Source organism: Engystomops pustulosus, chromosome 2 (genome assembly GCF_040894005.1).
Source record: "Engystomops pustulosus chromosome 2, aEngPut4.maternal, whole genome shotgun sequence".
Taxonomy (NCBI): domain Eukaryota; kingdom Metazoa; phylum Chordata; class Amphibia; order Anura; family Leptodactylidae; genus Engystomops; species Engystomops pustulosus.
The window spans coordinates 63007259-63033128 of NC_092412.1; the positions used below are offsets into that span (position 1 = coordinate 63007259).

Sequence of the window (25870 nt, forward strand, 5' to 3'; positions counted from 1 at the left end):
TTTACCATAAAATGTATGCATGATAAACCAGGGACACTTACTCATAGATCCAGGCAATGTGGCTGTGGTAATCTTCTAATATTTGTTATCCATGATCTCCTTCCTTCTAAAATCAACTTTTATAATTATGTTAATGAAATTGAAGGGCTCTCAGGGGATGGTAGCAGAGGCGCTCAATGATAGAGATTCACAGGTTGTTACAATAATCAGAACATGTTTCCCCTGTCCCACCAGCTTTCTCCCTCCCCGCCTGTGTAATCTAGCAGCAGTAGATAGGGCAGGGAGAGACCCGCCCTGCTCATTGTAACAGCTTGTGAAGCTGCAGCACTGAGGGGCTCTAGAAACACCTTGAAACACCCTTTCAGGCTTATTTGCATAATTTCAAAAGTTGATTTTAAAAGGAAGGTGACAATGAAAAGAAACAAGAAGATTACCTTAGTCACAGTGCCTGGAGCCATGATTAAATGTCCCTGATTTATCATGCATGATTTTGATGATAGATTTCCGTCATATTAGATCATTTTTTAAATTGTGTGTTGCGATGGACATTTTTTTACTTTTTTTCATTAACAAATTCTGCCTAGTTTGTAAAAAAAGTCAAGCTATTCCCTCCCATAGAGATGCTAATTTCAGCCTGTACCATGTGTGTCTATGGAGGCTGCAGGAGCTCACATCTAATCTCCATGTGTTTGATTGAACAGCTCTGGGAAGGGAGGATGAATCCTTTAACTCTCAGCTTGAAGTTTAAAAATAATGCTCATAGCATACTACAGCTAGGGAGAACACAAAAAGGGTTAATACTCACATCTGTGTAACAAACAGGAGAGGAGAGTGAGACCCATCTTCAATCCTGTAGACAGATTTTCCATAGCAATGTAGAAATAACATTGTAACTAATGGGCACGGTTTCCTTACAAATGAACAAGAATTTCTAATCTACAAGAAAATGCTTTAAAGGGAACCTGTCAACAGCATTTCCACAACTAAGCCACCAGCACCCTCAAGTACAGTATGTTCTTTCCCAGGGTATGTCCTTTTATTAACAATTTTGCCCATCTAGCTATAAAAAATAATTTCCAAAGTGAAGTGTCATATATTGCCGAGGATGAGTCACTTTTAGAGGCTGCAGGAGGAGCATCACTTCCGAAGCATATTATCTTGGGAGCAATAGTGCTTAGAAATATAATTCTGGTATCATATTGAATATAAGAATATCATATTTCAGGGAACGTCTAATCTTTCTTTCTAAATACCCCAAAATTATTTGCACAAAAACTAATGCCTTCCTAATAGTAAATCTTCTCCTGTTCACACTTTTTATACACATATATTAATAACAAAAGTGCTGGAGTAAATGCGGCTCAAAATTCTTGGCACATCTTAACAGCAATCTATGCCGGTTAGTTGGTGGTGTAGATTTACCAAATATAATCTGGTGAATTATGTGGAGGGAAGCCCAAGAATAATTCGACAACAGAGCCCAGCTCTAGTTACACCCCTGAGGTAATAAAAACACACATATATTTGAAAAATGTCAAACTCTTTTTCAGGAAAATGAAGAATGACTCTATGGCAACGAACACTGTATAACACAAATAAAAGAGTTTAGCTCAATCTGTCTGCCTCATTCCATTGCTGCTGCTCTGGTCCTCTGCTGTGGTCTCTATTCCTAGTACTTCTCTGGCCTCAGATCATGTGTTGTACTTGGCTACACTATCACTAAAGGTCTAGGAGACGATTGCAGCTTCCGACTGGGACAGTGGGGGAGAGAAATCTATGCCAATCGGTCAAAAGTTTTTTAAAAACATCCAGTGGTTACACAGTAACTTACAGTGCAGGAAAGAAATTGATAGAACATAGAACTGAAGGAAATGCTACCAGCACAATTTATGGATGGGTTCCAGCCCATTCTGTTCCTCTTCACCCTTTCTCATCTTTTTTACATTGTAAGCTATAACTTATGTAATTGGCAACCAAAAATCCCACTGGGAAAAGCCGCCCAAGACTGTACATTACAATTCTAAGTCATAATTATATTGCAGGTTTTTATTAAATGTTATTTATTGTAATTATAAGATAAGATAATCCTTTATTAGTCCCACAGTAGGGAAATTCACAAGTTTTTATAATGTGACTGTTATATTTTCTTATATTTATATACAGATAGCGGTTCAACGTGACCCAATGAACATTATCCAATCATTCAAGGCAATTTGTAAAGGAGAAATGGATATCGTTTTGAAACAGGTAGGTTACTAACCCTAATTTATGTAATTCGTTCTGGCATCCATCCAAATTAGATATGTTGTATTATGCGTGTATGTTTCCTCCATCCATTTGCAGTATGTATATTATTTGGTGATCGCCTGTGTAAAACACCATGATTTTTTGATGCTACTATACATTGTCAGGCTCCAGGGGTAGTGGACGCAAGCGGACACCTGGGAACAGAATCTAAGTGGCACCCAGTTTTCACCCACCGCAAAATGGGTTGGACTTGCTGCCGCGTGCTACCACCAGGGTGTTCCACAGGTGCTATTTTGTCTGCGGTGGCGGCAAAGCTGAGGTACAAAGACGTTGAGCAGAATCGTATTCAGGGACAAGCAGGAGGTCAGGACGGGCAGCACAGGACCAGAGTTGGTGATGTAGCAATAGGTCAAGGCAGGCAAAACAGGATCAAAGTCAATAACGGAATCAGGGTCACAACGGGAATACAGAACAATAGCACAAGGCATCCAAACAAGCTTTTTTTTTTCTAAAGCTGTGAGGCACAAAGATCCGGCGGGGTGAGCAGGGAGAGGCTGGGTAATAAAGGATTCTGGGAAGGGCCATGCGTGTGGACGTGTGCAGTGGACCTGTGCACACAGCCTAGTACTTGTGTTGTAAACTGTGTCTTCATTCTTGGGCATGTTGTGATATTGTTGATATTAAAATTAACTTTGTTTATAGAAAAAAACAGAAAACATAAAGTGGTTGTCCAAGTCTAAGTCACAAAATAAAGTTCTTTGAATGCTGGGAATTAAAGATATGGAACAACCAATCCGGTAAATTTACACCCCTACAAGCTAGCCGTGGCTATGATTGGCCAGGGGTAAACCCAAACCCCAAACACGAACATCAGAAATTACTTTAAAGAAGTAGAAAAAAAAACTGCATCTGCTCCCAACCCGTCCTGCCCTTGGACTTAACCATTTGCAATGTAAAGATTACTTTTTTTGCAAATGGATGCGCTTGTCCTGAGCTAAAGTCTTTTTTTTGCCTGGGATTTATATGTATGCATTGGATACTCTGCATTTGTTACTTTGTACAATCAGATCATCTATTAGTTTGTCTGGTTGGTGCCAAAGTTGTTTAGGGTTATGGCTAACCTGTCCATTCCAGCTAAACCACAACCTTTTTACTTTCGGCCACATCTCTTTTCAAGGCTGGATGCACGCGTGGAAACAGGCTCGTATGTTTGCCCACTGCCCACTCTGCATATGACAGGAGTCTTTGCATTACGATGAAGGACTCTGTTACCCAGCAGTACTGCAGCACTGTTACAGTGCTGAGACTTATGTATAATGCAAGAACTGCGCTGTGCAAGGTGTGCAGTCCACGAGATCAGGCCAACTAGGTATAAACACATTAGTAAATCTGCCCTTTTAGATTTCACTGTGAGTGTAGTTCCAGCTCCGTCTTTGATTTTACTGTTAGAAGCCACAGTATTCTCACTGTAAAACCACAGCCTTTTACAATATCCTGCACACCACAGCCCTGCTTCCGTTATCCATCAGAGAGGTTTCATGCAACAGATATCAGGCCAAGGTTGAGGTTTTTATAACATTTAATCAGATTATACAGGTCTGCTGCCAAAAGTTCTATCTACATCTTATAGATTTACTTGTTGTAATCTCCTCAGATCAGACAAAATACATGGATAACAACATTAGAACATTGAGCAGGTTTTATTAAAAATAATTGATTCAACTTAACTGCTTCAGGAGGCAGGACAAGATAGTATATCTATTACATACCGTCTGTTCCCTGCTGCATCTGCTCATCAGGAAGATCTTTTTGACTCCTTATCTGGTGCAATGAATCACAATCTTGGCAGTTAAGGTGAGAGTTTCCCCCCTGCAACGCGATCACGGGTGCCAGTGGGTTGCCATTGCAACCGGAGGTTAGATGAAGTTAATAAATAAAGTTTATAAAGTTAATAAAGTTTTAAAATAAATATTTCAAAAACACCACAAAAAGCACCCATTTGCCAATTTATAATAATATTTTATGTTAAAAAAATCAAATTAAAAAAAATGGTATTGTCCCGTCCGTATTGACCTTGGCCAAGCAGCTATACCTTTATTATACCTATACTAGGAAGAGTTTAAAAATAAAATTTTAAAATTCAAAATTTTAGTGCTTCCTACCTCCCAAAAATTGTAATATAAAGCGATCCAAAGGTCAGCTAGACCCTATAATGGGACCAGTCTAACTTTTACCTTTCCTATAATAAACAAGTTCTAATAATCCTCTTTTGTATCAGTGATCAGACCCCCCAGGCCTCAAGAACCCTAGGAGGGCTAAAATAATATTAAAAAAAAAATTAAAAACCAAAAACCCATTAGAAAATAAAAATTTACTGTAAAAAGCAAGCTCTCATATGTCCATGTAAGATAAAAAATATTGGAATTTGAGCAGGGTTAAACTAAAAAAAAAAAAGTACTGTGTCCTGAAGGTCATCTTAGCCTGTGTCTGTAAGGTGTTAACCCCTTAATGACCGCTGTATCTTCTTTTTACAGCTATTACATAAAGGGGTATTCCCATCTGGGCATTTACATTTAATTCAATTCATTTGCCATATGTAAACATTTCTTCAATTAGATGTTAATTAAAAAAATGTTCCTGTGTGAAGATAATTTCCCATAAATGTAGTCATGTTGACCGTTAGAAGTGAGATGGCTTCCTCGGATACGACCACCACACACTCTGGCAGCGGTGGCCAGACTTGCGCTATAGAGTCCTGTCGGACCACCAGGATTCAGCGATCATTACCACAGGACGGCTGTGCGACGTGTAGTAACTACCGGACATTTCATATACAAAAACAATCTGTTTCTTTGTGCAATCACTCCAGCAGAGGTGGCCGTATCCGAAGAAGCTATCTCGTTTTTACATGGTTTCTATCACTACATTTATGAGAAATTATCTTCACACAGGAACATATTTTTTAATAACATCTAATGGAAGAAATGTTTACATATGAATGTGAATGTGAAACTGAATGTGAGTGCTCAGACAAGAAGTAGTGCAGTGCATTATATAAGAGGTCAAATTAGTGGCTCTCCCCCTTTGCACTCTTATGTGTACTTTGCAATCAGTTGAGGGTCACGAGGATGCAGTGCTGCAAAAAAAGTTTAATCTTTTTTTTTTGGCAATACAGGCAGTCCCCGGGTTACGTACAAGATAGGGTCTGTTCTTAAATTGAATTTGTATGTAAGTCGAAACTGTATATTTTATAATTGAAGTTGTCCGTCTGTAACTAGGGGTTACACAGAAGAGTTGAGAAAAAAAGAGACAACAAAGGAGGACAGCGCCTTGTGTTATAACGTTTATGTTATTGATCAGGTGAAAAGCAGAAAATGCTCACCTGATGGTCACTTGTAAAGTTGCGACAAACAATAAGTTGTTGTTCACTTGACGATCTAATGTATGACGTTGGTAGGAACAGCAGCTCCCAAGCACTCCTGGACCGGTATCCAATGGAACCGTAAGAAACATGTAGAGTAGAAGACAAAATGGTGTTAATGGGTGCGCTAGTAACCAACTGATTAGACGGTGAAATAGATCAACCAATATCAAATAAATATTGGTTGATCTATTTCACCGTCTTTTCAGTTGGTAACTAGCGCACCCATTAAGCACCATTTTGTCTTCTGCTCTACATGTAACTAGGGGTTGTCTGTAAGTCGGGTGTCCTTAAGTAGGGGAACGCCTGTATTTATAGGAGGCAAAATCATTGTCTTGGTTTTTGACATAGGAGCACATTTACTTACAAATTCGGACAGTCCACTAAAAGTGCATTGTCCGTCTATAATGCAGTATGCGGCAATTCACTAAGATTATGTGCCAGAAATCATTAATCCTATGCTTCCCCACAATGGTCCGAGTTTTTTGTGGTGCACCTTTAACATACGGTGTGTGACACAATTTAAAAGTTAAATATGGCAGGCCATCCGAATCAGTCAGAACGTCCGATGGCGCAGCTGCGCCACAAAAGGGTTGCATGCAACACAATCCCAGCGCAGACACTTCTTAAATACCTGTACAAGCCGTTTTAGCCGTGATGAATGTGCAAATTCTCACAAAAGTGCACAGAGTGACCAGGGGTACACCTGCCATGAGGTGAGTTGAGTTGGGAACAGGGGGCGGCGTCAGGCACATACTCCCGCTCACTGGCATATGCTCCAGCCGGTCGGAACTTCCCCCTGCTCGCCGGCTGGCACACAAGTACCTGCCCGCCGGCCAGAACATCCTCATGACCGCCGGCGGGCACAAGTACCCTTCTGCCGGCCGGCACATCAACCCTCCAGCTGGCCGTCAACTCCACCCTCCCGCTGGCCGGCACAGGTACCTGCACATCCCCATGCCCACCACATTCACCTGCACTCCGGCCAGCACATCCACACGTCACACGTGGGCACGTCACATGACAAAACTGCACCAGCCCAAAGACTGCTCAAGGTTTCCCCACTCTCGCATACTCCCCGCTCCGGCTACCCCTGATTCCCTCCTCCCCCAGCTCCAGTGCAAATCTTCCCAACCAAAGGAATGTAGGGGATGACAAAATATCAAAGGTTCAGATCACAAGCAAATCCTAATGTTCTATCCCTAAAACCTAAGTAGATCCTAATGGCTGCCGGCACCATGGGGGTCATTTACTAAGGGCCCGATTCGCGGTTTCCTGACGTGTTACCCGAATATTTCCGGTTTGCGTCGATTTCCCCTGAACTGCCCTGGGATTTTGGCGCACGCGATCGGATTGTGGCGCATCGGCTCTGGCATGCACGCGACGGAAATCGGGGGGCGTGGCCGAACGAAAACCCGACGGATCCGGAAAAACCGCCGCATTTAAAAAAAAAAAAGTGTTGCGAAACTTGCACTTACCTTCACTAGGAATAGGCCGGTGAACTTGAGTGCATTTCGGCGGACTTCAGCGCAGCAGCGCCACCTGGTGGACATCGGAGGAACTACCTTAGTGAATCCCGGCCGGACCCGAATCCAGCGCAGAGAACGCGCCGCTGGATCGCGAATGGGCTGGGTAAGTAAATCTGCCCCCATGTCAGCAATAGCCCACACGAGTACCACGCTTGAAAAGTGCAAGTGCATAAGATGTATAGGTATTACCTAGATACCGGTATCTAAAGTGCTCCTAGTAGTCTAGGAGCACTTTAGATACCGGTATCTAGGTAATACCTATACATCTTATGCACTTGCACTTTTCAGATACAGCGTAGAAAATAGATACAGCATGCCGCCATGCAGTATAAAATGCATACAGCAAGCTTTGAATAAAGTTCATACGATTTTGTTGCATACTATATTGACAGAGCCTTTATTTGGTGCATACTCTTTCCTTCTTTGTTGTACGGGCCATACTCTCGCTTGTGCCAATATTTACTCAAACTTGTCCAAACCATAATATAACACTACTTTGCCACTTGTTCTTTAAAAGGCCTTGACAGTAGCTTCTTCTGTTTCTTTAATTTTTTCTCAGTACTATCTAGTATTACAATACTTTCTATCAGTACTATATAGTCATAAATATCAATTTTAATTCTTTTTCTTTTTTTTATGATAAACCAACAGTTTTATATAACAGATAAAGATAAACAAAAATTAGATTCTTATCTTACTGTGTCTAATACTTTTTTATCATTTAAAAAATGAAATTAACTTTTTTATATGTTTTACATGACACAATTGAACTTGAACATGTAATGACAGGGTCCCACTACACAGCTACTGTACATGTAAAAAAAAACAGGTCATGGGATAGATGGATGTGATGCAGCAGCACTGGAAGCTGAAACTGCACTCCCTCACTACATCAATCTGATCACATGTTCTAAGGTTAGGTTATCCCAAAAAACCCTTCTAAGGATATGCTATGAAATTTACCACTTTTAAATAGTTTGCATTCAAACTGTGCTTTTCCCATCTCTAGTTTCCACAGTTGAGTACAACCATTACATCAAGACAGGAAGAAGTGAAGTATAACTTCAAGAGTAACCAAATGCAACATAAACTGAAACAGACCTCAGTGGCGCAACAAACGCTGAAACTTGCAGTGAAGACTCTGCAGTACCAGGAGTTATCTAATCTCCAGAAGGTAATATATTGTACAGGAGAGATGGGACTTATCAAAGTTCAATTAATAATAATAATCTTTATTTATACAGCTCCATCATATTCTGTAGCGCTTTACATATCATAGGGGACAAATACAAATTTTATTAAACATGACAGAGTAAAAACATTCATATGGAAAAAAGGAGTGAGGTCCCTGCTCACAAGAGCTTACAGTCTATGAGGATGAGGGGGTGACACAAGAGCTTACAGTCTATGAGGATGAGGGGGTGACACAAGAGCTTACAGTCTATGAGGAAGAATGGGGTGAAACAAGAGGTAAAAAGCTTATATAATGGTCCAGCTGGATAGAACAAAATATAATATAATAAATAAAATGCTGTCGCTTGACCCAGTCATCAACCGTCATCTTATACAAGGTGAATAGGACTGCAGATAAGTCTGGAGCTTGGAGTCTGGAGGTTGCTGGATAACAGATGGGAGGAGGACACAGGATGGGTTAGTAAAGAGAGTTAAAACTTCATGCAGTTAATGTGTGTCATAGGCTTAGCTAAAGAGATGGGTTTTAAGAGCATGTTGGAAACTTTGGAGATTGGGTGTTAGTCTGATAGTCCGGGGCAGAGCATTCCAGAGAATGGGTGCAGCTCTATAGAATGATGATCTTCAAACTGTTTTCATTGCAGAAATGGATTTTTCTGACTGAGGAATCATTGGCCCAATTGTCAGCTCTTCAAGAATACACAGTTAAAAGAATCAATATCTGGAGGAAGCAACAACAAATGGCCGCCAATGGAGCTTACTTTGATGAGAATTTGCTTCCATTGCAGGAGAGGTAGCCTTTTTACATAATATGGGCAAACAAATGGGTGAAATCTGAAACTCTATACCACTTATCACTACATTTGTTAAGAATTCTGATTCACACAGAAAAAAGTCACCCAAAAACCAGGACTATATGCTGTCACACAAAATGTCAGATGGCTTTTTCCCCCAGGCCCACCATATGTAAGCACATTTGCCTGAGCCAATTGTGTATCTGTTACAATTGTAAGAGCTGAAGGCTGCCATACACCCCTGATGCATACATCTGCCATTGGGGGCGCCTAGTTGTTGGTTCATGGAACACATTTCTAGTAAATATGCCCACCATACTAGGGTGCTTATCTAGCATCTCATTTGGAAAGCAAGCTTTGTGTCAAATTCTATTAATATTTATGAAAAGAAAACATATGTCTATTGCTTATCCCCCAGTAACCGGTAGTTAAATAGTTGCCTAAAAAATTTGAGCCAAAAACATTGGCCCTGACTTTGGCAATGACTTTGGATAGGGATAAACTGAAACACATTAAACATAAAATTTCTCTATGATGTGAAATTAAATGTGTTTGCCTCTAGTAGATGAAATAGAATGTAATATACTAAAAAGTTTGTTTCCCTAAAGTTTGTTTCCCTAAACCTGTATGTCCGATTACATGCTGCTGATTGCAGGATTGACAATAATTAAAATTTGAGTTTCAACGTAATTTTTTCAGGGTGGAGTTCATTTTTGCCATATACAGTGAGCTTCATCCTATGATGCTAGAAATCAAGACGATAGATGAGAGATGGGTACCACAGGACTTTTTCAGTAAAATAGACACTGGATTGAGTGCACTTGTAAAGAGGTAAGGCTGACTTTTCAGTAAATCAATCTGTAGTGATGATATTGTACTGTAGTGATAATATAAAGAACATTTTATTACTATTGTTGTGTAAAAGGAAATTGGCACTGACCTTCTCCCAATCATCTCCATAGCTCGTTCCTGGTTGACAAGCAGCCACCTCAAGTACTCAAGACACAAACCAAGTTTCATGCCAGTGTCAGCTTCTTGCTGGGCTCCAAAATCCTTACTGGCATCAACAAAATGCCCATGATAAGAGCATTTATTATTACGGAGAAAAAGGCACAAGAGCTGTTTGTACCATCTGCCAGTAGTAATATTGAGTCACAAAAGTAAGTAAAAAATATAGAGATAGTCATTGCAACACTAAGTAAACACTGGAGGTCTTCAGTTCTCCATAAGATTGCTAATATCCATTTTACATCTGTATCCTCCTCACAACAACCTTTCTTTATCAGGTGCCACCAGTACAGCACCTGCAGAGCGAGGGACCCAGAAACCTAATAGCAATTGTACCAAGATCAGTCTGCAACTCTCACCAGCTATGCAGTCATTTTATGAGGCCAGAGAAGTAAAACTCATGTGCAATGAACCTGGGGTGTACTATGTCGGCTTCACTGATGCATTTTGTATAATACAGCAACAACGAGTCCAATTCGCCTTACAGGACTCATCTCTAAGGTTGTTTCTATAATGACGCCCACAGACGGAGATTATATTTGGTGATTTTAGAAACAAAGCGAGAGGTTCTTGAAGACCTGCTGTCCTGACAGGTTCTCTCTAAAGATAAGGCTAAAACCTTTTAGGGAGAACCTATCAGGACAATTTGTAACACCAACTACACATCTTCCCTGAATTAGTGTCCAAAACTACAAATATGATTTCAGTCTGTGGACTTTAGTAAAGAAACACACACTTAGGCTAAATTCACACTGCCGTGAGCCCGCCGCACCGTAGTACGGCGGGCACACGGCAGCGCGGGGAGAGGAGGAGGAGGTGAGCGCAGCTCACCCCCGCCCCTCTCCATAGGAATTAATGGCGCACGACGCCGTAATACGGGGAAAGAAAGGACAGGTCCTATCTTTCCCCGGGCTATGGAGCGGTACAGTGCCGCACGTGTGCTGCACCGTACCGCTACCGTACAGGGCCGTGAGCCCAAGAAAGTGTATGGGGGACGTATATCGGCCGTATATACGTCGGCCGTATATACGTCCCCCATACTGTAGTGTGAATGTAGCCTAACCTAGAGATGAGTCCAATGACATGAATTGGTGCTTTATGCTGTGCTATGCTTCAATGAAGCCGGTATAGTACAACCCAGGTTCATTGTGTATGGGTTTCACTTCCCTGGCCTTTTGGAATGACAGAGTAGCTGCTGAGAGCTGTGGACCGAGATTAGTGTTTTCTATTTATTTTTTTTAAATTCAGGGCAGAGTTTATATAGGGCTATTTGGAAGAGTAAACTATAAGGACTCTTGAGTGGTTTAGTATCACAAATCAGACTGACCGATTCCCTTTAAAGGGAACCTGTCATCACACTAACCCCCCCCCCCCCAAACCTGAAATTGTACTTTCTTCTGCAATTTGTACGCCACCTGGAGGTTGTAGCATGAATGAAAAATCATCTTATTCTTTTGTACAATGCAATCAGGCAACCCCGCCTCTTACAATCAGGTAACCCCGCCTCCAGCAGTCTGTTTGCTCTGCCCACTCCATACACCTGGCTTCCCAGCCATGCTTATTAATTGTGATGATATTCTCTGGCTATCTGGAGATCTAGGAGGCAGAGCTTGGACGCCACATGCATGTAGTGGGAAGAGCAGCCTGAATACAGGAGGCGGAGTTACCTGACTGTAGGAGGCGGGGTTACCTGACTGTCTAATTGTATCATACAAAAGAATAAAAGATGATTTTTCATTCATGCTGCCACCTAGAAATATGCTATAAAGACCTCCAGGGGACATACATATTACAGAACAGGGTAGTGTTTGTTTTCTTTGGGGTGTTAGTGTGGTGACAGATTCCCTTTAATCTTTTTAAAAGCTCCTAAATGGTTGTTTGAAGACAGGAGTAAAATATCTTCAACCAATTAAAAGGTCTATATGTGTATAGAATCAGGAAATGGTTGGCTTCAACATCACCCATGACCACTAAATTAAAAATTTGTGGTGCATAAGAAAATAATGGATACAATATTTAAGCCACAATGATTCTGGAATTTTTCAGCAATTGAGTAGTATGTCAATGTAATAATTATTTTTACACTATTCTCCTGCTCCTCCTTGAGGGTAAAGTTTGGATAGGAAGGGATGGTAGAATGGGTGTGCTCTTCCTATGAGTTTTATATTTGGATTTGTGTCTTTGATCCCAGTGAAGGTGCCAGCGAAATCGAAAATGGACGTTCTCTGTTTGAATTCAACCAAGCCACGAGGACCTGTGGAGCTGTATTTAAAAATATGGTATGAATCAACTGGTTGTGTTTCGTGGAAAGGTCGCAAAAAATGATGGGGGAATTTATGACAAAAGATAAGCCAGCTTACTAGCACAAGAGGTCCATTTTTGGCACATGGTCACTTGCACCATTTTTCAATAGTTTCCTATTGTCTATCAGTACGATGAAGTACATTGCTCTGGGAGCCTATGGGGCTTCAAGCAAAGGTGCAGGTGCAACCCACATCAATAATTCACATTCAGTGTCTCACTGGAGCACCTGGGGCCCACCAGTAACATCTTTTAATGGGACCCACTGCTGTACACTGTAGCTTGCTTTTTAGCCATTGCCTTGGACAGTTATGGTCTTTGGAGCTCTGTCAGTAATCTGCTGACTGGTCTTTTCCTTTAAAGGGGTAGTCCCATTTCAGCAAATTATTGTTATTGTTTTTATGATAAAAAGTTATTCAATTTTCCAATATATTTTCTGTATCAATTAATCACAGTTTTCTAGATTTCTGCTTGCTGTCCTTCTATAGAAATCATCATTGTTTACTTCCACTGGATAGAGATCTGACCATGGTCACACAGGTGCGCGGCTCGTTATATCACAGAGAGTAATCAGAGCTGTGTGTTATAACAAGCCGTGCACCTGTGTGACCATGGTCAGATTTCTGTCCACTAGTAAACTAAAGCTTTCCAAAGAATGACAGCAAGCAGAGATCTAGAACACTGTAAGGAATTAATACAGAAACTATATTGGAAAATGTAATAATTTTTTATCATAAAAAGAATGACATTAATTTGCTCTAATGGGAATTAAATAGGGCCTGGGAGCCCTCCAAGCTCAGGGGCCCACCGCTGAATCCACATGTGGGCCAGTCCCAGCCTGTTCACATTTGTTTAAATCCCATCAACTAACTCATCACCCCCACAACCTAAAGTGGAATTAATGCTCAATACAATAGATGCTACAAGGTCTTTTCCCACTCATCACCTTTAAAAGAAACCCCCTCTATTATGATAATTCCTAATTCATAACTTTCCTTTTGAAGTATCTGCCTCAAGGTCATTTAAATACCTTAAAATGTTCATTTATAATCCATTTGTATATTGTATTTGTGTTATTCACAAATACAATTAACTCCTATATTTCTCATTTTCAGTTACTGAAAAAGATAAAGCGTTGTGAGAGGAAAGGGTCAGAATCTGTGACGGAGGAGAAATGTGCCATATTGTTCTCTGCTGATATACACTTCAGAGGCTCCATTTACACTATACAGGTGCATAATCTTTCTGCTCTCACTATTTATCATCTTCATCAATAAAAACCTAATTTTGCAAATGCTGAACTTTCTTTTCTGTGCCATCTGACAAGAAGGGGTCCTAGTGGTGAGCCGCCTCACTGATCAAGAAAATGGGGGTCTGTTGTATCCCCAAATGTTTATAGAAACTCACGTGCGTTTCTCTCTTTTCATCTTAATGGGGGTAGCTGAGTGTAGAACTTGACTACTTCCATCAGGGCACTAGAAGGTAAATGGTGCAATAGTGTTCATGTCTGACCTGCTGCTCCATTATTTGGGGGGCACAATGGACCCCGCTCTTGTGATCCACCACTGGAACCCCCACTGATAAGGAATTTACTCCTTAAAATCTCTATCTCCTTATCTAAGCTTTTTACTTGTTAAGGTAATAACCATGATTACAGTTGAGGATTTAGGAGATTACACTATCTTGTATACTTGGATATTTGATACACTGTTTTATCTACTGTGGCTCCAGATTTGATTACCTTGGCTGATTGATTGGCATTTTAGTATTCTCTGTTTTTTGTATATGTTAATGCATATGTACTTATGTGGTTGGTATATGTTGGAATTTAACAGGGAAGTGCCAATTATTGCGCGCTAGCCCTTTAAATCTCAGAACACCAGCTCGCATGCGCCCTCGGAGGCAGGGACGCACAGGCTGGAGCAAGGAGACCATATGGACACATAAGGGACCACATGGACACGTAAGGGAACATGGGTGAGCCTGGGACATGGGTCGCAGGAGCACCTGTGACACTTATGTTCTTGTATTTTTATAAAAGAAATAATTTAAAATGTATGCAAATGAGCGTGAGCGGCTCTGGGCTCCATAGCTGTTAATCGAGCCCAGAGCCCCTTAGGTTCATTTGCATGATTCTTAAAGTCATTTTTTGAAAAAACAAAAGCATAAGGAGCTATAAGAAGATTGATCCTGCCAGAGGTGGCACACACTAGCATGTAAATGTATTTGGTTAACAATCCTTGAGCCTGGTGGTAGTTTTCCTTTAAAGCAGCATATTTTTAAGATTGGATGTGTATGGTTCTTCCTCTATTGTTATGCATATTACATTAAATAGTTATGTTATATCTTGTTTGCATTTCAAGGAACACTCCAGTCAAAGCTAATTTATTGAATAATGCTTGGTGCAGGATCGGAAGGGAGGAGCGTGACTCTAAAGAGTCACGCTCCTCCCTTCAGGCCCTGCACAAGGTATAATTCAATATATCAAATTTGACTGGAGTGTTCCTTTAAGTATTGCCTTCTCCCATAGGCCTTGTCTTTGCCGGTGGTCGTAATAGTTCATGGAAATCAAGACAACAACGCAAAGGCCACAATTCTGTGGGACAATGCTTTCTCTGAAACTGTAAGTGTAAAAGAACTTTAGAATACAAGTAATATTTAAACTGTGAAAGATGTCATAACTAGTGTCTTGTTATGGAATAAATGTCTTTCATTTTCAATGGAAAGGAGAACAGCCATGTTACTTCAAATGCATATTGCAATAAATCTTCAGGTGCCATAGAGGCTATTACCCTGCTGTTTATGTATATAAAATGACACATATTCTACTATGCAGCAATAAAGGTATATGAAAAGCCTATCTCATCATGCAAAAAACAAGCTCTCAAAGTTGCATTGATGGAAAATGAAAAATAATCTATGTAGTTACAGTTGTACTGATCCACTGAATGGTAATTTTATTATTCCCGTATGAGGAAAGGTATACTATAATATTACAGTGCTCCACCCCAAATAAAGCGTTTATAAAGCTTAGTCAATAAATTAATTATGGTAATTAATCTAATCTGATCCCATCAAGTCCTCAAACAGCTACATTCATAGAAAATGGTTTTAAGAATGTTAAACCTTAAGGTAGACAATGAAAAAGATGACAACATTTCTATAGAAGGCGATAACTTGTTTATTTGGTTTAAATGTAGAACCTTAAAACCCACAGGTAACCGGCTTTACCATCAATGCTGTAAAACTGAATAATTAAAAAAACACAATGAATAATGTTTCTGTATGACTAATGTACACAGTGTCGGACTGAAGTTCCTTGGGAACACCAGATAAAATTATTATGGGGGCCTACCGTTCATCAACCCTAAAAATAAAACCTAGTAGCCTTCAAATTTGGATGTCTTCTACCAGACCTCTAGGTTCCTGTATTGGGTTAGACTCTGGCCCAGCGGTGGATCCTCTGGTTCTCTGGTGGGCCAGTCCGACACTGAATGTACATACCGGTAAGGATGATTTTGTATATGAACATAGGTAATGTTACCGGTATAAATAGGTATTCTCCCCTGCACTTCACATTTAATATGATCTATATAATATACCATATGTATATATATATATATATATATATATATATATATATATATATATATATATATATATATAATTTATTATTTTTTTTTTTTCAATTGCATGCTATTAAAAAAATTGTACCTGTGATGATAATTTACAATGAATGTAGCCTTAGAAACGAGATAGTCATCCTTGAATTTGACCACCATTTGAATTTGATTCAGCAATCATTACCATAGGATGACTGTGGGACATTACAAAAACTATTTGTTTTATTGCTCAATCACTCCAGCAGCGGTGGTCATATCCAAGGACAGCTGTCCTCCATTTCTAAGGTACCATTTATGAGAAATTATAATGACAAGTAAATTTTTTTTATTGTATTCAATTAAAGAAATGTATATATATGGCAGATGAATTTAAAAAAAATGTGAATGTCCTGATGAGAATAACCCTTTAAAGGAAACCTACCACTGGTAATGGTAGGTATTAGCTGTAAACACCGGGCACCAGCTCAGGGTGAGCTGGTGCCAGAGCTTACCTTTGCTAGTGTTTTAAACTGCTATATCGCGGTAGCGCCGGAGGCGTCACGCGTGCGCGCCTCCATAGGAGGTGCCGGAGGCGTCACGCGCGCACGGCCGCGCGCAGCGCCGAAGCTACCTCGGGTCTGTTCATCAAAATGTGTTTAAACCGCGATATAGCTGTTTAAAACACTAGCAAAGGTAAGCTCTGGCACCAGCTCACCCCGAGCTGGTGCCCGGTGTTTACAGCTAATACCTACCATTACCAGTGGTAGGTTTCCTTTAAGTTATTTGTTTTCACAAGTCTGAAATCTAAATGACCAAGGTTCCTTGTTTGTATCACAGGTAAGACGTCCATTCTATGTAGAAGAGAAAGTGCCATGGATAAGGATGTGTAAGACCTTGAAAATGAAATTCATGTCTGAGGTTGGAACAAAACAAGAACTCACAGCCGATCATTTTTGGTTTCTTGCTCAGAAGATCTTTGGAGACAACTGCCTGAGCTTTGATGATCAAAAAGAGCGCATGGTGTCCTGGACTCAATTTAATAAGGTAATTTTTTTTTTCAATTGAAAAACTTTTTATATAATACGAAAGTAATCAACATACATTCCCAGCATGTTTTCCACATTTCTCTTTATAACTCAAGTTCCCCACCCCCATTTCCCACAAGACAGTAAGTGGTCATTCAAGTCCAAGAGGAGGAGGGGAAAGAAAGAAAAATAAGAGAACAAGAAATTTCCAAACTATTTACTAATTGTTTCCCGTTACTCCCATTCTTCAAATTTGCGCCGCATATACATCCCCACAGACGGCCGTTTAAATGTACCCTCAATTAGTAAGGTCTAAGGAGAACCCTTACTTCCAGACCCTTGTACATTATTTCACATATTTAACTAAGGCTCCCACTGTGGAAGGAAATAATTTAGTTTCCTGTTCTGTTTACATTTTATCATATCGTACGTTAATATTCTAATCATTTATAACTCCCAATCTTTAACATGTGGACATTTGTTTGACAACCAAAACCTGCCAATAACTATCCTCACTATAAATAAGGTTTTGTTTATTGGAGAAAAATAATTCCCCAATTCTCTATCGTGTACAACATATCCAAGTATACAAACAAGCAGGTCCAATTTTTTTAAATCAACAATAAAACTTTATTAAAGTTGAAGATACAATGTACATACTGGGGGTCATTTACTAAGGGCCCAAATCGCGTTTTTCCAACAGGTTACCCAAATCTTACCGTTTTGCGCCGATTTTCCCTGAATTGCCCCGGGATTTTGGCGCACGCGATCGGATTGTGGTGCATCGACGCCGGCATGCACGCAACGGAAATCGGGGGGCGTAGCCGTAAGAAAACCCGACGGATTCGGAAAAACTGCCGCATTTAAAAAAAAAAAAGAGTCGCTTGACACGCGCTTACCTGCACACAGAATAGAATCGTGAACTCCGACAGACTTCAGCGCAGCAGCGACACCTAGTGGACATCGGGCGCAGTACCTTAGTGAATCGCCGGAAGACCCGAATCCTCCACAGAGAACGCGCCGCTGGATCGCGACAGGACCCCACAAGTAAATCTGCCCCAATGAGTACAGCACATAAATGGTGGTCTTGCAGGACCCCACATATAGGAGAAGAAAACAAACAGGAAACAGCGCAAAATTATACAATATGCATACTTGGTCTGCTTCCATAGACGGATCGTCTCCAGAGTGAAAAATAGCAGGTCCATTTTTAATTTTATAAGCCTTTTATAAGCCATTTCTTATTTATTCTGCACCTCCCCCCAATAATTTGGTACACCTCCATAACAAAGACATTTTTTCAATAAGGTAATAATTACTTTAATTGTCACAAAGGTTTTTTTCAGTGTTGAACGAAATACTTAAACTTGTTTGGATCCAGAACAAAGAAGAAGCTGTCCAGAATGGCAAAGTAGATGTAGTAATCATTAAAGGGGTTGATCACTTTTAGCAATTATTTGATATTGTTTGTGTAATGAAAAGTTATGCAAGTTTCTAGTATACTTTCTGTATCAGTTCGTCATTGATTTCTAGATCTCTGCTTACTGTCCTTCTATGTGATGGAACTGCGTCATTATTATCACACAGCTCCTATTACTCTCAGTGATAATGGTGGCTCGTGCACCTGTGTGTCCATCACATCACTATGGACAGATTTCTATCCACTAAAGAAGACATACAAGCTTCCTATAGAATGACAGCAAGCAGAGATTTAGAAAACTGAGAGGAATAGATACAGAAAGTATATTGGAAAATTGGAAAACTTTTCCTTAAATAAACAATGTCAATTATTTGCTGAAAGTGACCAACCCCTTTAAATTCCACAGTGCTTACAGGTAATACAGCCTTGACCCTTGAATCCTTGTTGCTGTATGCAAAAAACTATACTGACTGCATAAAATATAAACATTTCCATTAGTTTATTTTAATTTTTACTTAGTATTAACGAAGGTAAAGTATGTAGACATACACTCACCGGCCACTTTATTAGGTACACCATGCTAGTAACGGGTTGGACCCCCTTTTGCCTTCAGAACTGCCTCAATTCTTCGTGGCATAGATTCAACAAGGTGCTGGAAGCATTCCTCAGAGATTTTGGTCCATATTGACATGATGGCATCACACAGTTGCCGCAGATTTGTCGGCTGCACATCCATGATGCGAATCTCCCGTTCCACCACATCCCAAAGATGCTCTATTCGATTGAGATCTGGTGACTGTGGAGGCCATTTGAGTACAGTGAACTCATTGTCATGTTCAAGAAACCAGTCTGAGATGATTCCAGCTTTATGACATGGTGCATTATCCTGCTGAAAGTAGCCATCAGATGTTACAGGGTACATTGTGGTCATAAAGGGATGGACATGGTCAGCAACAATACTCAGGTCGGCTGTGGCGTTGCAACGATGCTCAATTGGTACCAAGGAGCCCAAAGAGTGCCAAGAAAATATTCTCCACACCATGACACCACCACCACCAGCCTTTACCGTTGATACAAGGCAGGATGGATCCATGCTTTCCTGTTGTCGACGCCAAATTCTGACCCTACCATCCGAATGTCGCAGCATAAATCGAGACTCATCAGAACAGGCAACGTTTTTCCAATCTTCTACTGTCCAATTTCGATGAGCTTGTGCAAATTTTAGCCTCAGTTTCCTGTTTTTAGCTGAAAGGAGTGGCACCCAGTGTGGTCTTCTGCTGCTGTAGCCCATCTGCCTCAAAGTTCAACGTACTGTGCATTCAGAGATGCTCCTCTGCCTACCTTGGTTGTAACGGGTGGCGATTTGAGTCACTGTTGCCTTTCTATCAGCTTGAACCAGTCTGCCCATTCTCCTCTGACCTCTGGCATCAACAAGGCATTTCCGCCCACAGAACTGCCGCTCACTGGATGTTTTTTTTTTTTTGGGACCATTCTCTGTAAACCCTAGAGATGGTTGTGTGTGAAAATCCCAGTAGATCAGCAGTTTCTGAAATACTCAGACCAGCCCTTCTGGCACCAACAACCATGCCACGTTCAAAGGCACTCAAATCACCTTTCTTCCCCATACTGATGCTCGGTTTGAACTGCAGGAGATTGTCTTGACCATGTCTACATGCCTAAATGCACTGAGTTGCCGCCATGTGATTGGCTGATTAGAAATTAAGTGTTAACCAGCAGTTGGACAGGTGTACCTAATAAAGTGGCCGGTGAGTGTAGAATATCTGATTGTCCCTGTCTATTTTCACTGCACATGCTCTTTAATGCTTTAGGTTTTTTATGGGGACCATGGAGCTGTGCCTGATCTGACCTACAGACCATGTTGACTTGTAATAGGGGCCTATGAGTTATTGTTATTGTCATTGGTGACAGAAACCTGGAACTGATACAGAATGTTCTCAATACAAGTGTGTACAGAGCCTAAACTGGCAGCAAATGATAGATGCTGTAGATATTCTCTGAAGAAAAGCGACATTACTTTTTTGTGACTTGATGTATGCTGTCATGTGTACAAAATTTGATATAGATACAAAGTGACAGATATTTAGACAGGGTTTAATAATCCTGTCTAATATTTAGACCAGTGGTTCTCAACCTGTGGGTCGGGACCCCAGCGGGGGTCGAACGACCAAAACCGGGGGTCGCCTAAAGCCATCGGAGCTGAAATTTTACTGTGTTTTTACTGCGAGTTGCATGGTTTGGGGTCACCACAGCATGAGGAACTGTATTGCGGGGTCACAGCATTAGAAAGGTTGAGAACCACTGATTTAGACAGTAATAACTTAGACAAACCTATCGCAGTGTCTCATTTTAGATGGAATATTGGTTCCAGTTATAGGCACTTCTGTCTAACTTCATATCACCTACTGATGGACCTTCTTTGCGCCAACATTTGGGCAATCAAATTCCATATCCTAAAGCTTACCTCAACTGTTCTAAACATGTTTTTCGAGTCCAGAAATAAAAATTGCAGATGAAAATGTTTAATTATGTAATTTGTTTTATTAAAGGGAAACTGTAAGCAATTGCCATCTTTTGTTCTATCAGTATCAGTTCTATCATCTATAAGTAAATATACGTCTGTGTGTTTTAGTAGCATTTATATTCTAGGACAGTGATGGCGAACCTTTTCGAGACCGAGTGCCCAAACTACAACAAAGACCCGATTATTTATTACAAAGTGCCAACACAGAATTTAATTTGTGATTTATACTTCCTTCTCTGTCACAGTTTTCATTGATACCAGCACCTGAAGACACCAATAAAGCAGAAAATAGTCCCAGGTAGATCTGTCACTTTAAAATACCTCTGTGCACAGCAAGTCCTGGGCTGTCTGGGACTGCAGGAAGATACCTGGAGTCATCTCTGGTGATGGCCTGAGTGCCCACAGAAAGGGCTCTGAGTGCCACCTCTGGCATCAGTGCCATAGGTTAGCCATCACTGTTCTAGAATCTAGCTGGATTTGTTGCTCTAATGTGTGAGATCTCTTCACTGAACATAGCATAGCCCCTCTCCACCAATAACCATTGTAGTATTCAGACTGAAGCCTTCTATAGCTGTTATTTATAGCAACTGGGATGGCCCTTGCAGCAGTACACTGATGAGATCTCTCGAAACAGTGCACCAGACTGCTCCAAGTCTAGCTGTAATCCTTGAATGTAATTGCATTTTTCACAGTCCATGTGCTTCTAACAACAGTCACAAAGGTATGGTTAAACTCATTACCAGGACAGCTACCTATTCGGTTGTTTAGTGGTATAAAAGCTATATAAATACAAATTCGGTGGCACTGACAGAAAAACAGATTTTCACCATATTCTTATAGGTTCTATAAGCTACTATTGGGCCTACAGTCTCAGGGGGCGCCCGTCATCCGATCTGACACACTAAAGATTGGAGGATGTGCACAATTCTATACACATTATGCTGCGCATTGTACAACATAAGATGTATATAGCATATATACATATTTATTGCATCTGTGATGTGAATATGCTCTGTGTATACGTTGTATGGTGTGTGTAAATACTGTATGCAGTTATACATGCTGTATGTTTGTATATGGCACTGTTTGTGTGTATATGCTTTACATGTGTGCGCATGAGTGTATAAATGTGTCATAATAACTTGTATGTGTGAGTATATAAATATCTATATTTTTAAAGTGGGAAGGGGGAGGGGCATTCAGAAGCCTGCTATGGGGCCCTGCCTCTAGTTACACCCCTGACACATAGATAACATGATGTAGAATGTCAATAGGGTCTTCCACTAAGGAAACAGCGCCTGGAACGGGCTGCTTTTATTGCTGAAATGCTGCACACCATCTCAAGTCTTCTAACCTGTGTACTGTTATTATTTTACATTTCACCTGAGGCATCTGGTAATTGCTGTAGACTGTATGATAAAAGTTTAGTGTCTGTAAAAAGAGAAGTGCAATCTAAATATCTGTTTGCTATGACTTCCGAGTGAAAGCGAAAGCTCTGTGCATCCACACTAGTATCCTGCCAGAGATTAGGAATGACTCTTATAACAGCCCAACCAGACAACATAAAGAACAAAGGATTCTTCTTTAAAAACCTATGCATATTTTTTAATAATGGAAAAATAAAGGAGTTTTCCAGCAGTTTTTCCCCATAATACAATGGGGTTAACAATGGGGTTATTTATCATAAGTTTTCTTGAACTATTTAAGCATAAAAAAAAAGTTTCAAAAAAGTGGCATTGAGGTTTTTTGGGACTTTTCACTGCTAAAAAGTCTCACAGGACTATTTCCACCTCCATTAATCTGGTGCAAACATAGAACTACTGCTAGTGCAACACCGTGCAAAACTAGATTTTTACAAAAAAATGCCATAAAAAGTCTCATAGTTACACCAGTCCCCTGCTGGTGTATGTGCTGAGACATTTTATGCATTTTGAGACTTTTTTGGGACTTTTTGAAAAAAAAAAACCTATACAGAAAGTAGAGCATAAGAACTTTTACCCCTTACTGACATGTGACGTAATAGTACGTCACATGTTGGGTCCCGGTGCATGGAGAGGGCTACCGGGCACCGATCGCGGGTGTTTTCCTGCAGATCGCCGCCTTTCTGAGGATCGTCGCTCCCCGTGACATCATTGGTCACTCCCCGATCCGTCACCATGGTAGCTTCGGGTCTCACTGAGACCCGAAGCTACTTCGGGTTAACCCATTCATTACAATGTGCTATCAGCACATTGTAATGTATGAGTAGTAAAATGCACATATACTGCCATACCGTAGTATGGCAGTATATGATAGGATCGTACAGACACCCTATGGTTAAAGTACCCTAGGGAGTCTGAAAAATAGTAAAAATTAAATTTAAAAAAAGTAAAAAAAAAATAATAATAAAAAACCCTAAAAATTCAAATCACCCCCCTTTCCCTAGAACTAATATAAATATAAATAAACAGTAAAAATCATAAACACATTAGGTATCCGAAAATGCCCGATCTGTCAAAATATGACAATGTTTTTTCACTGCGTTTAACCCCGTAACGGAAAATCGCGCCCAAAGTCGAAAATGCCACTTTTTTGCCATTGTAAAAAAATTAAAAATTCTATAAAAAGTGATCATAAGGTCGCACAGTCCTAAAAATGATAACATTGTAAACGTCATCAAAATCCACAAAAAACGGCACCACCCACAGCTCCATACACCAAAGTATGAAAAAGTTATTAGCGCCAAAAGATGGCAAAATCCCCCCCAAAAATTTTGTACAGGAGGTTTTAAATTTTTTAAATGTATGAAAACATTATAAAACCTATACAAATTTGGTATCCCCGTAATCGTACCGACCCAACAAATAAAGTAGACATGTCATTTGGGGCACACAGTGAAATCCGTAAAATCCAAGCCCACAAGAATACGGCAGAAATGCGTTTTTTTTACCAATTTCATTTGGAATTTTTTTCCCGCTTCCCAGTACACGGCATGAAATATTAAATACCATCACTATGAAGTGTAATTTGTTACGCAGAAAGTTTTTGAATGTGGGGGAGTGAAAAATGAAAACGCCAAAACGAAAAAGGACTGCGGCGGGAAGGGGTTAATGAATCTGATGGGCAGCGGGGCTCTAAAAATAGACATAGAACTGTTCCAAGGAGCCTTCCTAATGATAAATAACGCCCTATAACTTCTCCTTAGGAAACTTAATTAACATTTGTACTCTAGGGGTCTTTTCTTCTCAACTGCCTCAAGCATCGAAATAAAGTGAAAGGAGTCAGAAGTCGGTTTTATTCTCTGTGTAGTTGACCCAAGTTATTACAGCTCAGTTCCCATTCACTGGAAAACCACTCCCATACACTTGTCGGAAGCCAACTTTCGATTCCTTGAATTTGTGGAATTTTCCAACAGATATGTCAAACATTGACACTGAACACAGTCCCAGTTTAATGATGTGTGTGAGCTATGGAATCAGAGTAGGGCTATGCAGGCAGTCCCCGGGTTACGTAAAAGATAGGTTCTGTAGGTTTGTTCTTAAGTTGAATTTGTATGCAAGTTGTAACTGTATATTTTTTAATTGTAACCCCAGGCAAAAATTTTTTGGTCTGTGTGAGAATTGGATTTTAAAACTTTTGGGTTGTTATAAGAACCAGGATTAAAAATTAAGTACATCAAATTTCCAACATCCAGAGGGCCGTTTGTAACTAGGGGTTGTCTGTAAGTCGGGGACCGCCTGTATACAGAACTCATACATGAGATATTGCTTTGAAAAGAACTTTCATCTTTATTTCAGGAACCACTTCGGGAAAGAAATTTTACTTTTTGGCAGTGGTTTGATGGAGTTGTGGACCTCACCAAAAAATATTTAAAAGAATACTGGTCAGATGGGTAAGATATATTACAAAAAAGAGATGGCAGTGCCTAGATCTGTTGAGAGCATGGCTGCAGAATTCACCCAGCGGTGATTCAGTAGTCACCGAAATTTAGTGAAATTTATGCTGCATTTATGCGGCAGTAACTAAATACATTCTATAGATAATAAATAGGACTAGACACAATGGCGGTCATTTACCAAGGGCCCGAATCGCGTTTTCCCGGCGTGTTTCCCGAATATTACAGTTTTTCCCTGAATTGGCCCGGGTTTTTCTGGTGCACGCGATCGGATTGTGGTGCATCGGCGCCGGAATGCAAGCGACGGAAAACGGGGGCGTGGCCGTCGGAAAACCCGGCGGATTTGGAAAAACTTGCAGTATTTTTTAACAAAAGTGTCTAGCCTAGCTTGGTGAACTCCAGCGGACCTCGGCGGACTTCAGCGCAGCAGCGACACCTGGGGGACATCAGGAGCACTACCTTAGTGAATCGCCGGAAGACACAAATCAGCGTCGGAGAACCCGCCGCTGGATCGCGAATGGACCGGGTAAATAAATCTGCCCCACTGTGTGTGTATGGGATTTGGATGAATCTTATACGCTATGCTGTGGATTTTCTTTACAGAAATTAAAAAAACATCCTGTATGGGAGTCCCTGAACATCACATTGCCCTTATTAAGTGGGAGTTTTCCTTTCACTATTTTTGGTTACATATATATTTTTGGTTATTTATATTTTATTGATTGCATTTTATTATCAGCCATGCCAAATTAATACAGATTGTGCAAAATTAGTGAAATACTGCAATATTCTTTTCTTTACTTTTTGTGTTGCCATAGAATACATTTTATTCTTTATATTCTTTTATATATATGTTGAAAGAACAGTGTGAGAGATGTATAGTATTACATTGGTCCATTCTACGGAACAAACTACT

General features: G+C 40.3%; 1 protein-coding gene across 3 annotated transcripts in view; it reads left to right on the forward strand.

The window, feature by feature from the left end:
• The window catches only part of STAT6 (signal transducer and activator of transcription 6), a 131833-nt gene that overhangs the window by 85213 nt on the left and 20750 nt on the right, over nt 1-25870 (forward strand). For all 3 annotated transcript variants that reach the window (XM_072134917.1, XM_072134916.1, XM_072134918.1), the window contains exons 4-13: nt 2164-2247; nt 8207-8371; nt 9033-9181; nt 9882-10013; nt 10145-10342; nt 12382-12469; nt 13607-13723; nt 15022-15114; nt 16931-17137; nt 24857-24951. In XM_072134917.1, the coding sequence (XP_071991018.1) occupies nt 2164-2247; nt 8207-8371; nt 9033-9181; nt 9882-10013; nt 10145-10342; nt 12382-12469; nt 13607-13723; nt 15022-15114; nt 16931-17137; nt 24857-24951 (1328 nt within the window). The remainder of the gene's footprint in view (nt 1-2163; nt 2248-8206; nt 8372-9032; nt 9182-9881; nt 10014-10144; nt 10343-12381; nt 12470-13606; nt 13724-15021; nt 15115-16930; nt 17138-24856; nt 24952-25870) is intronic.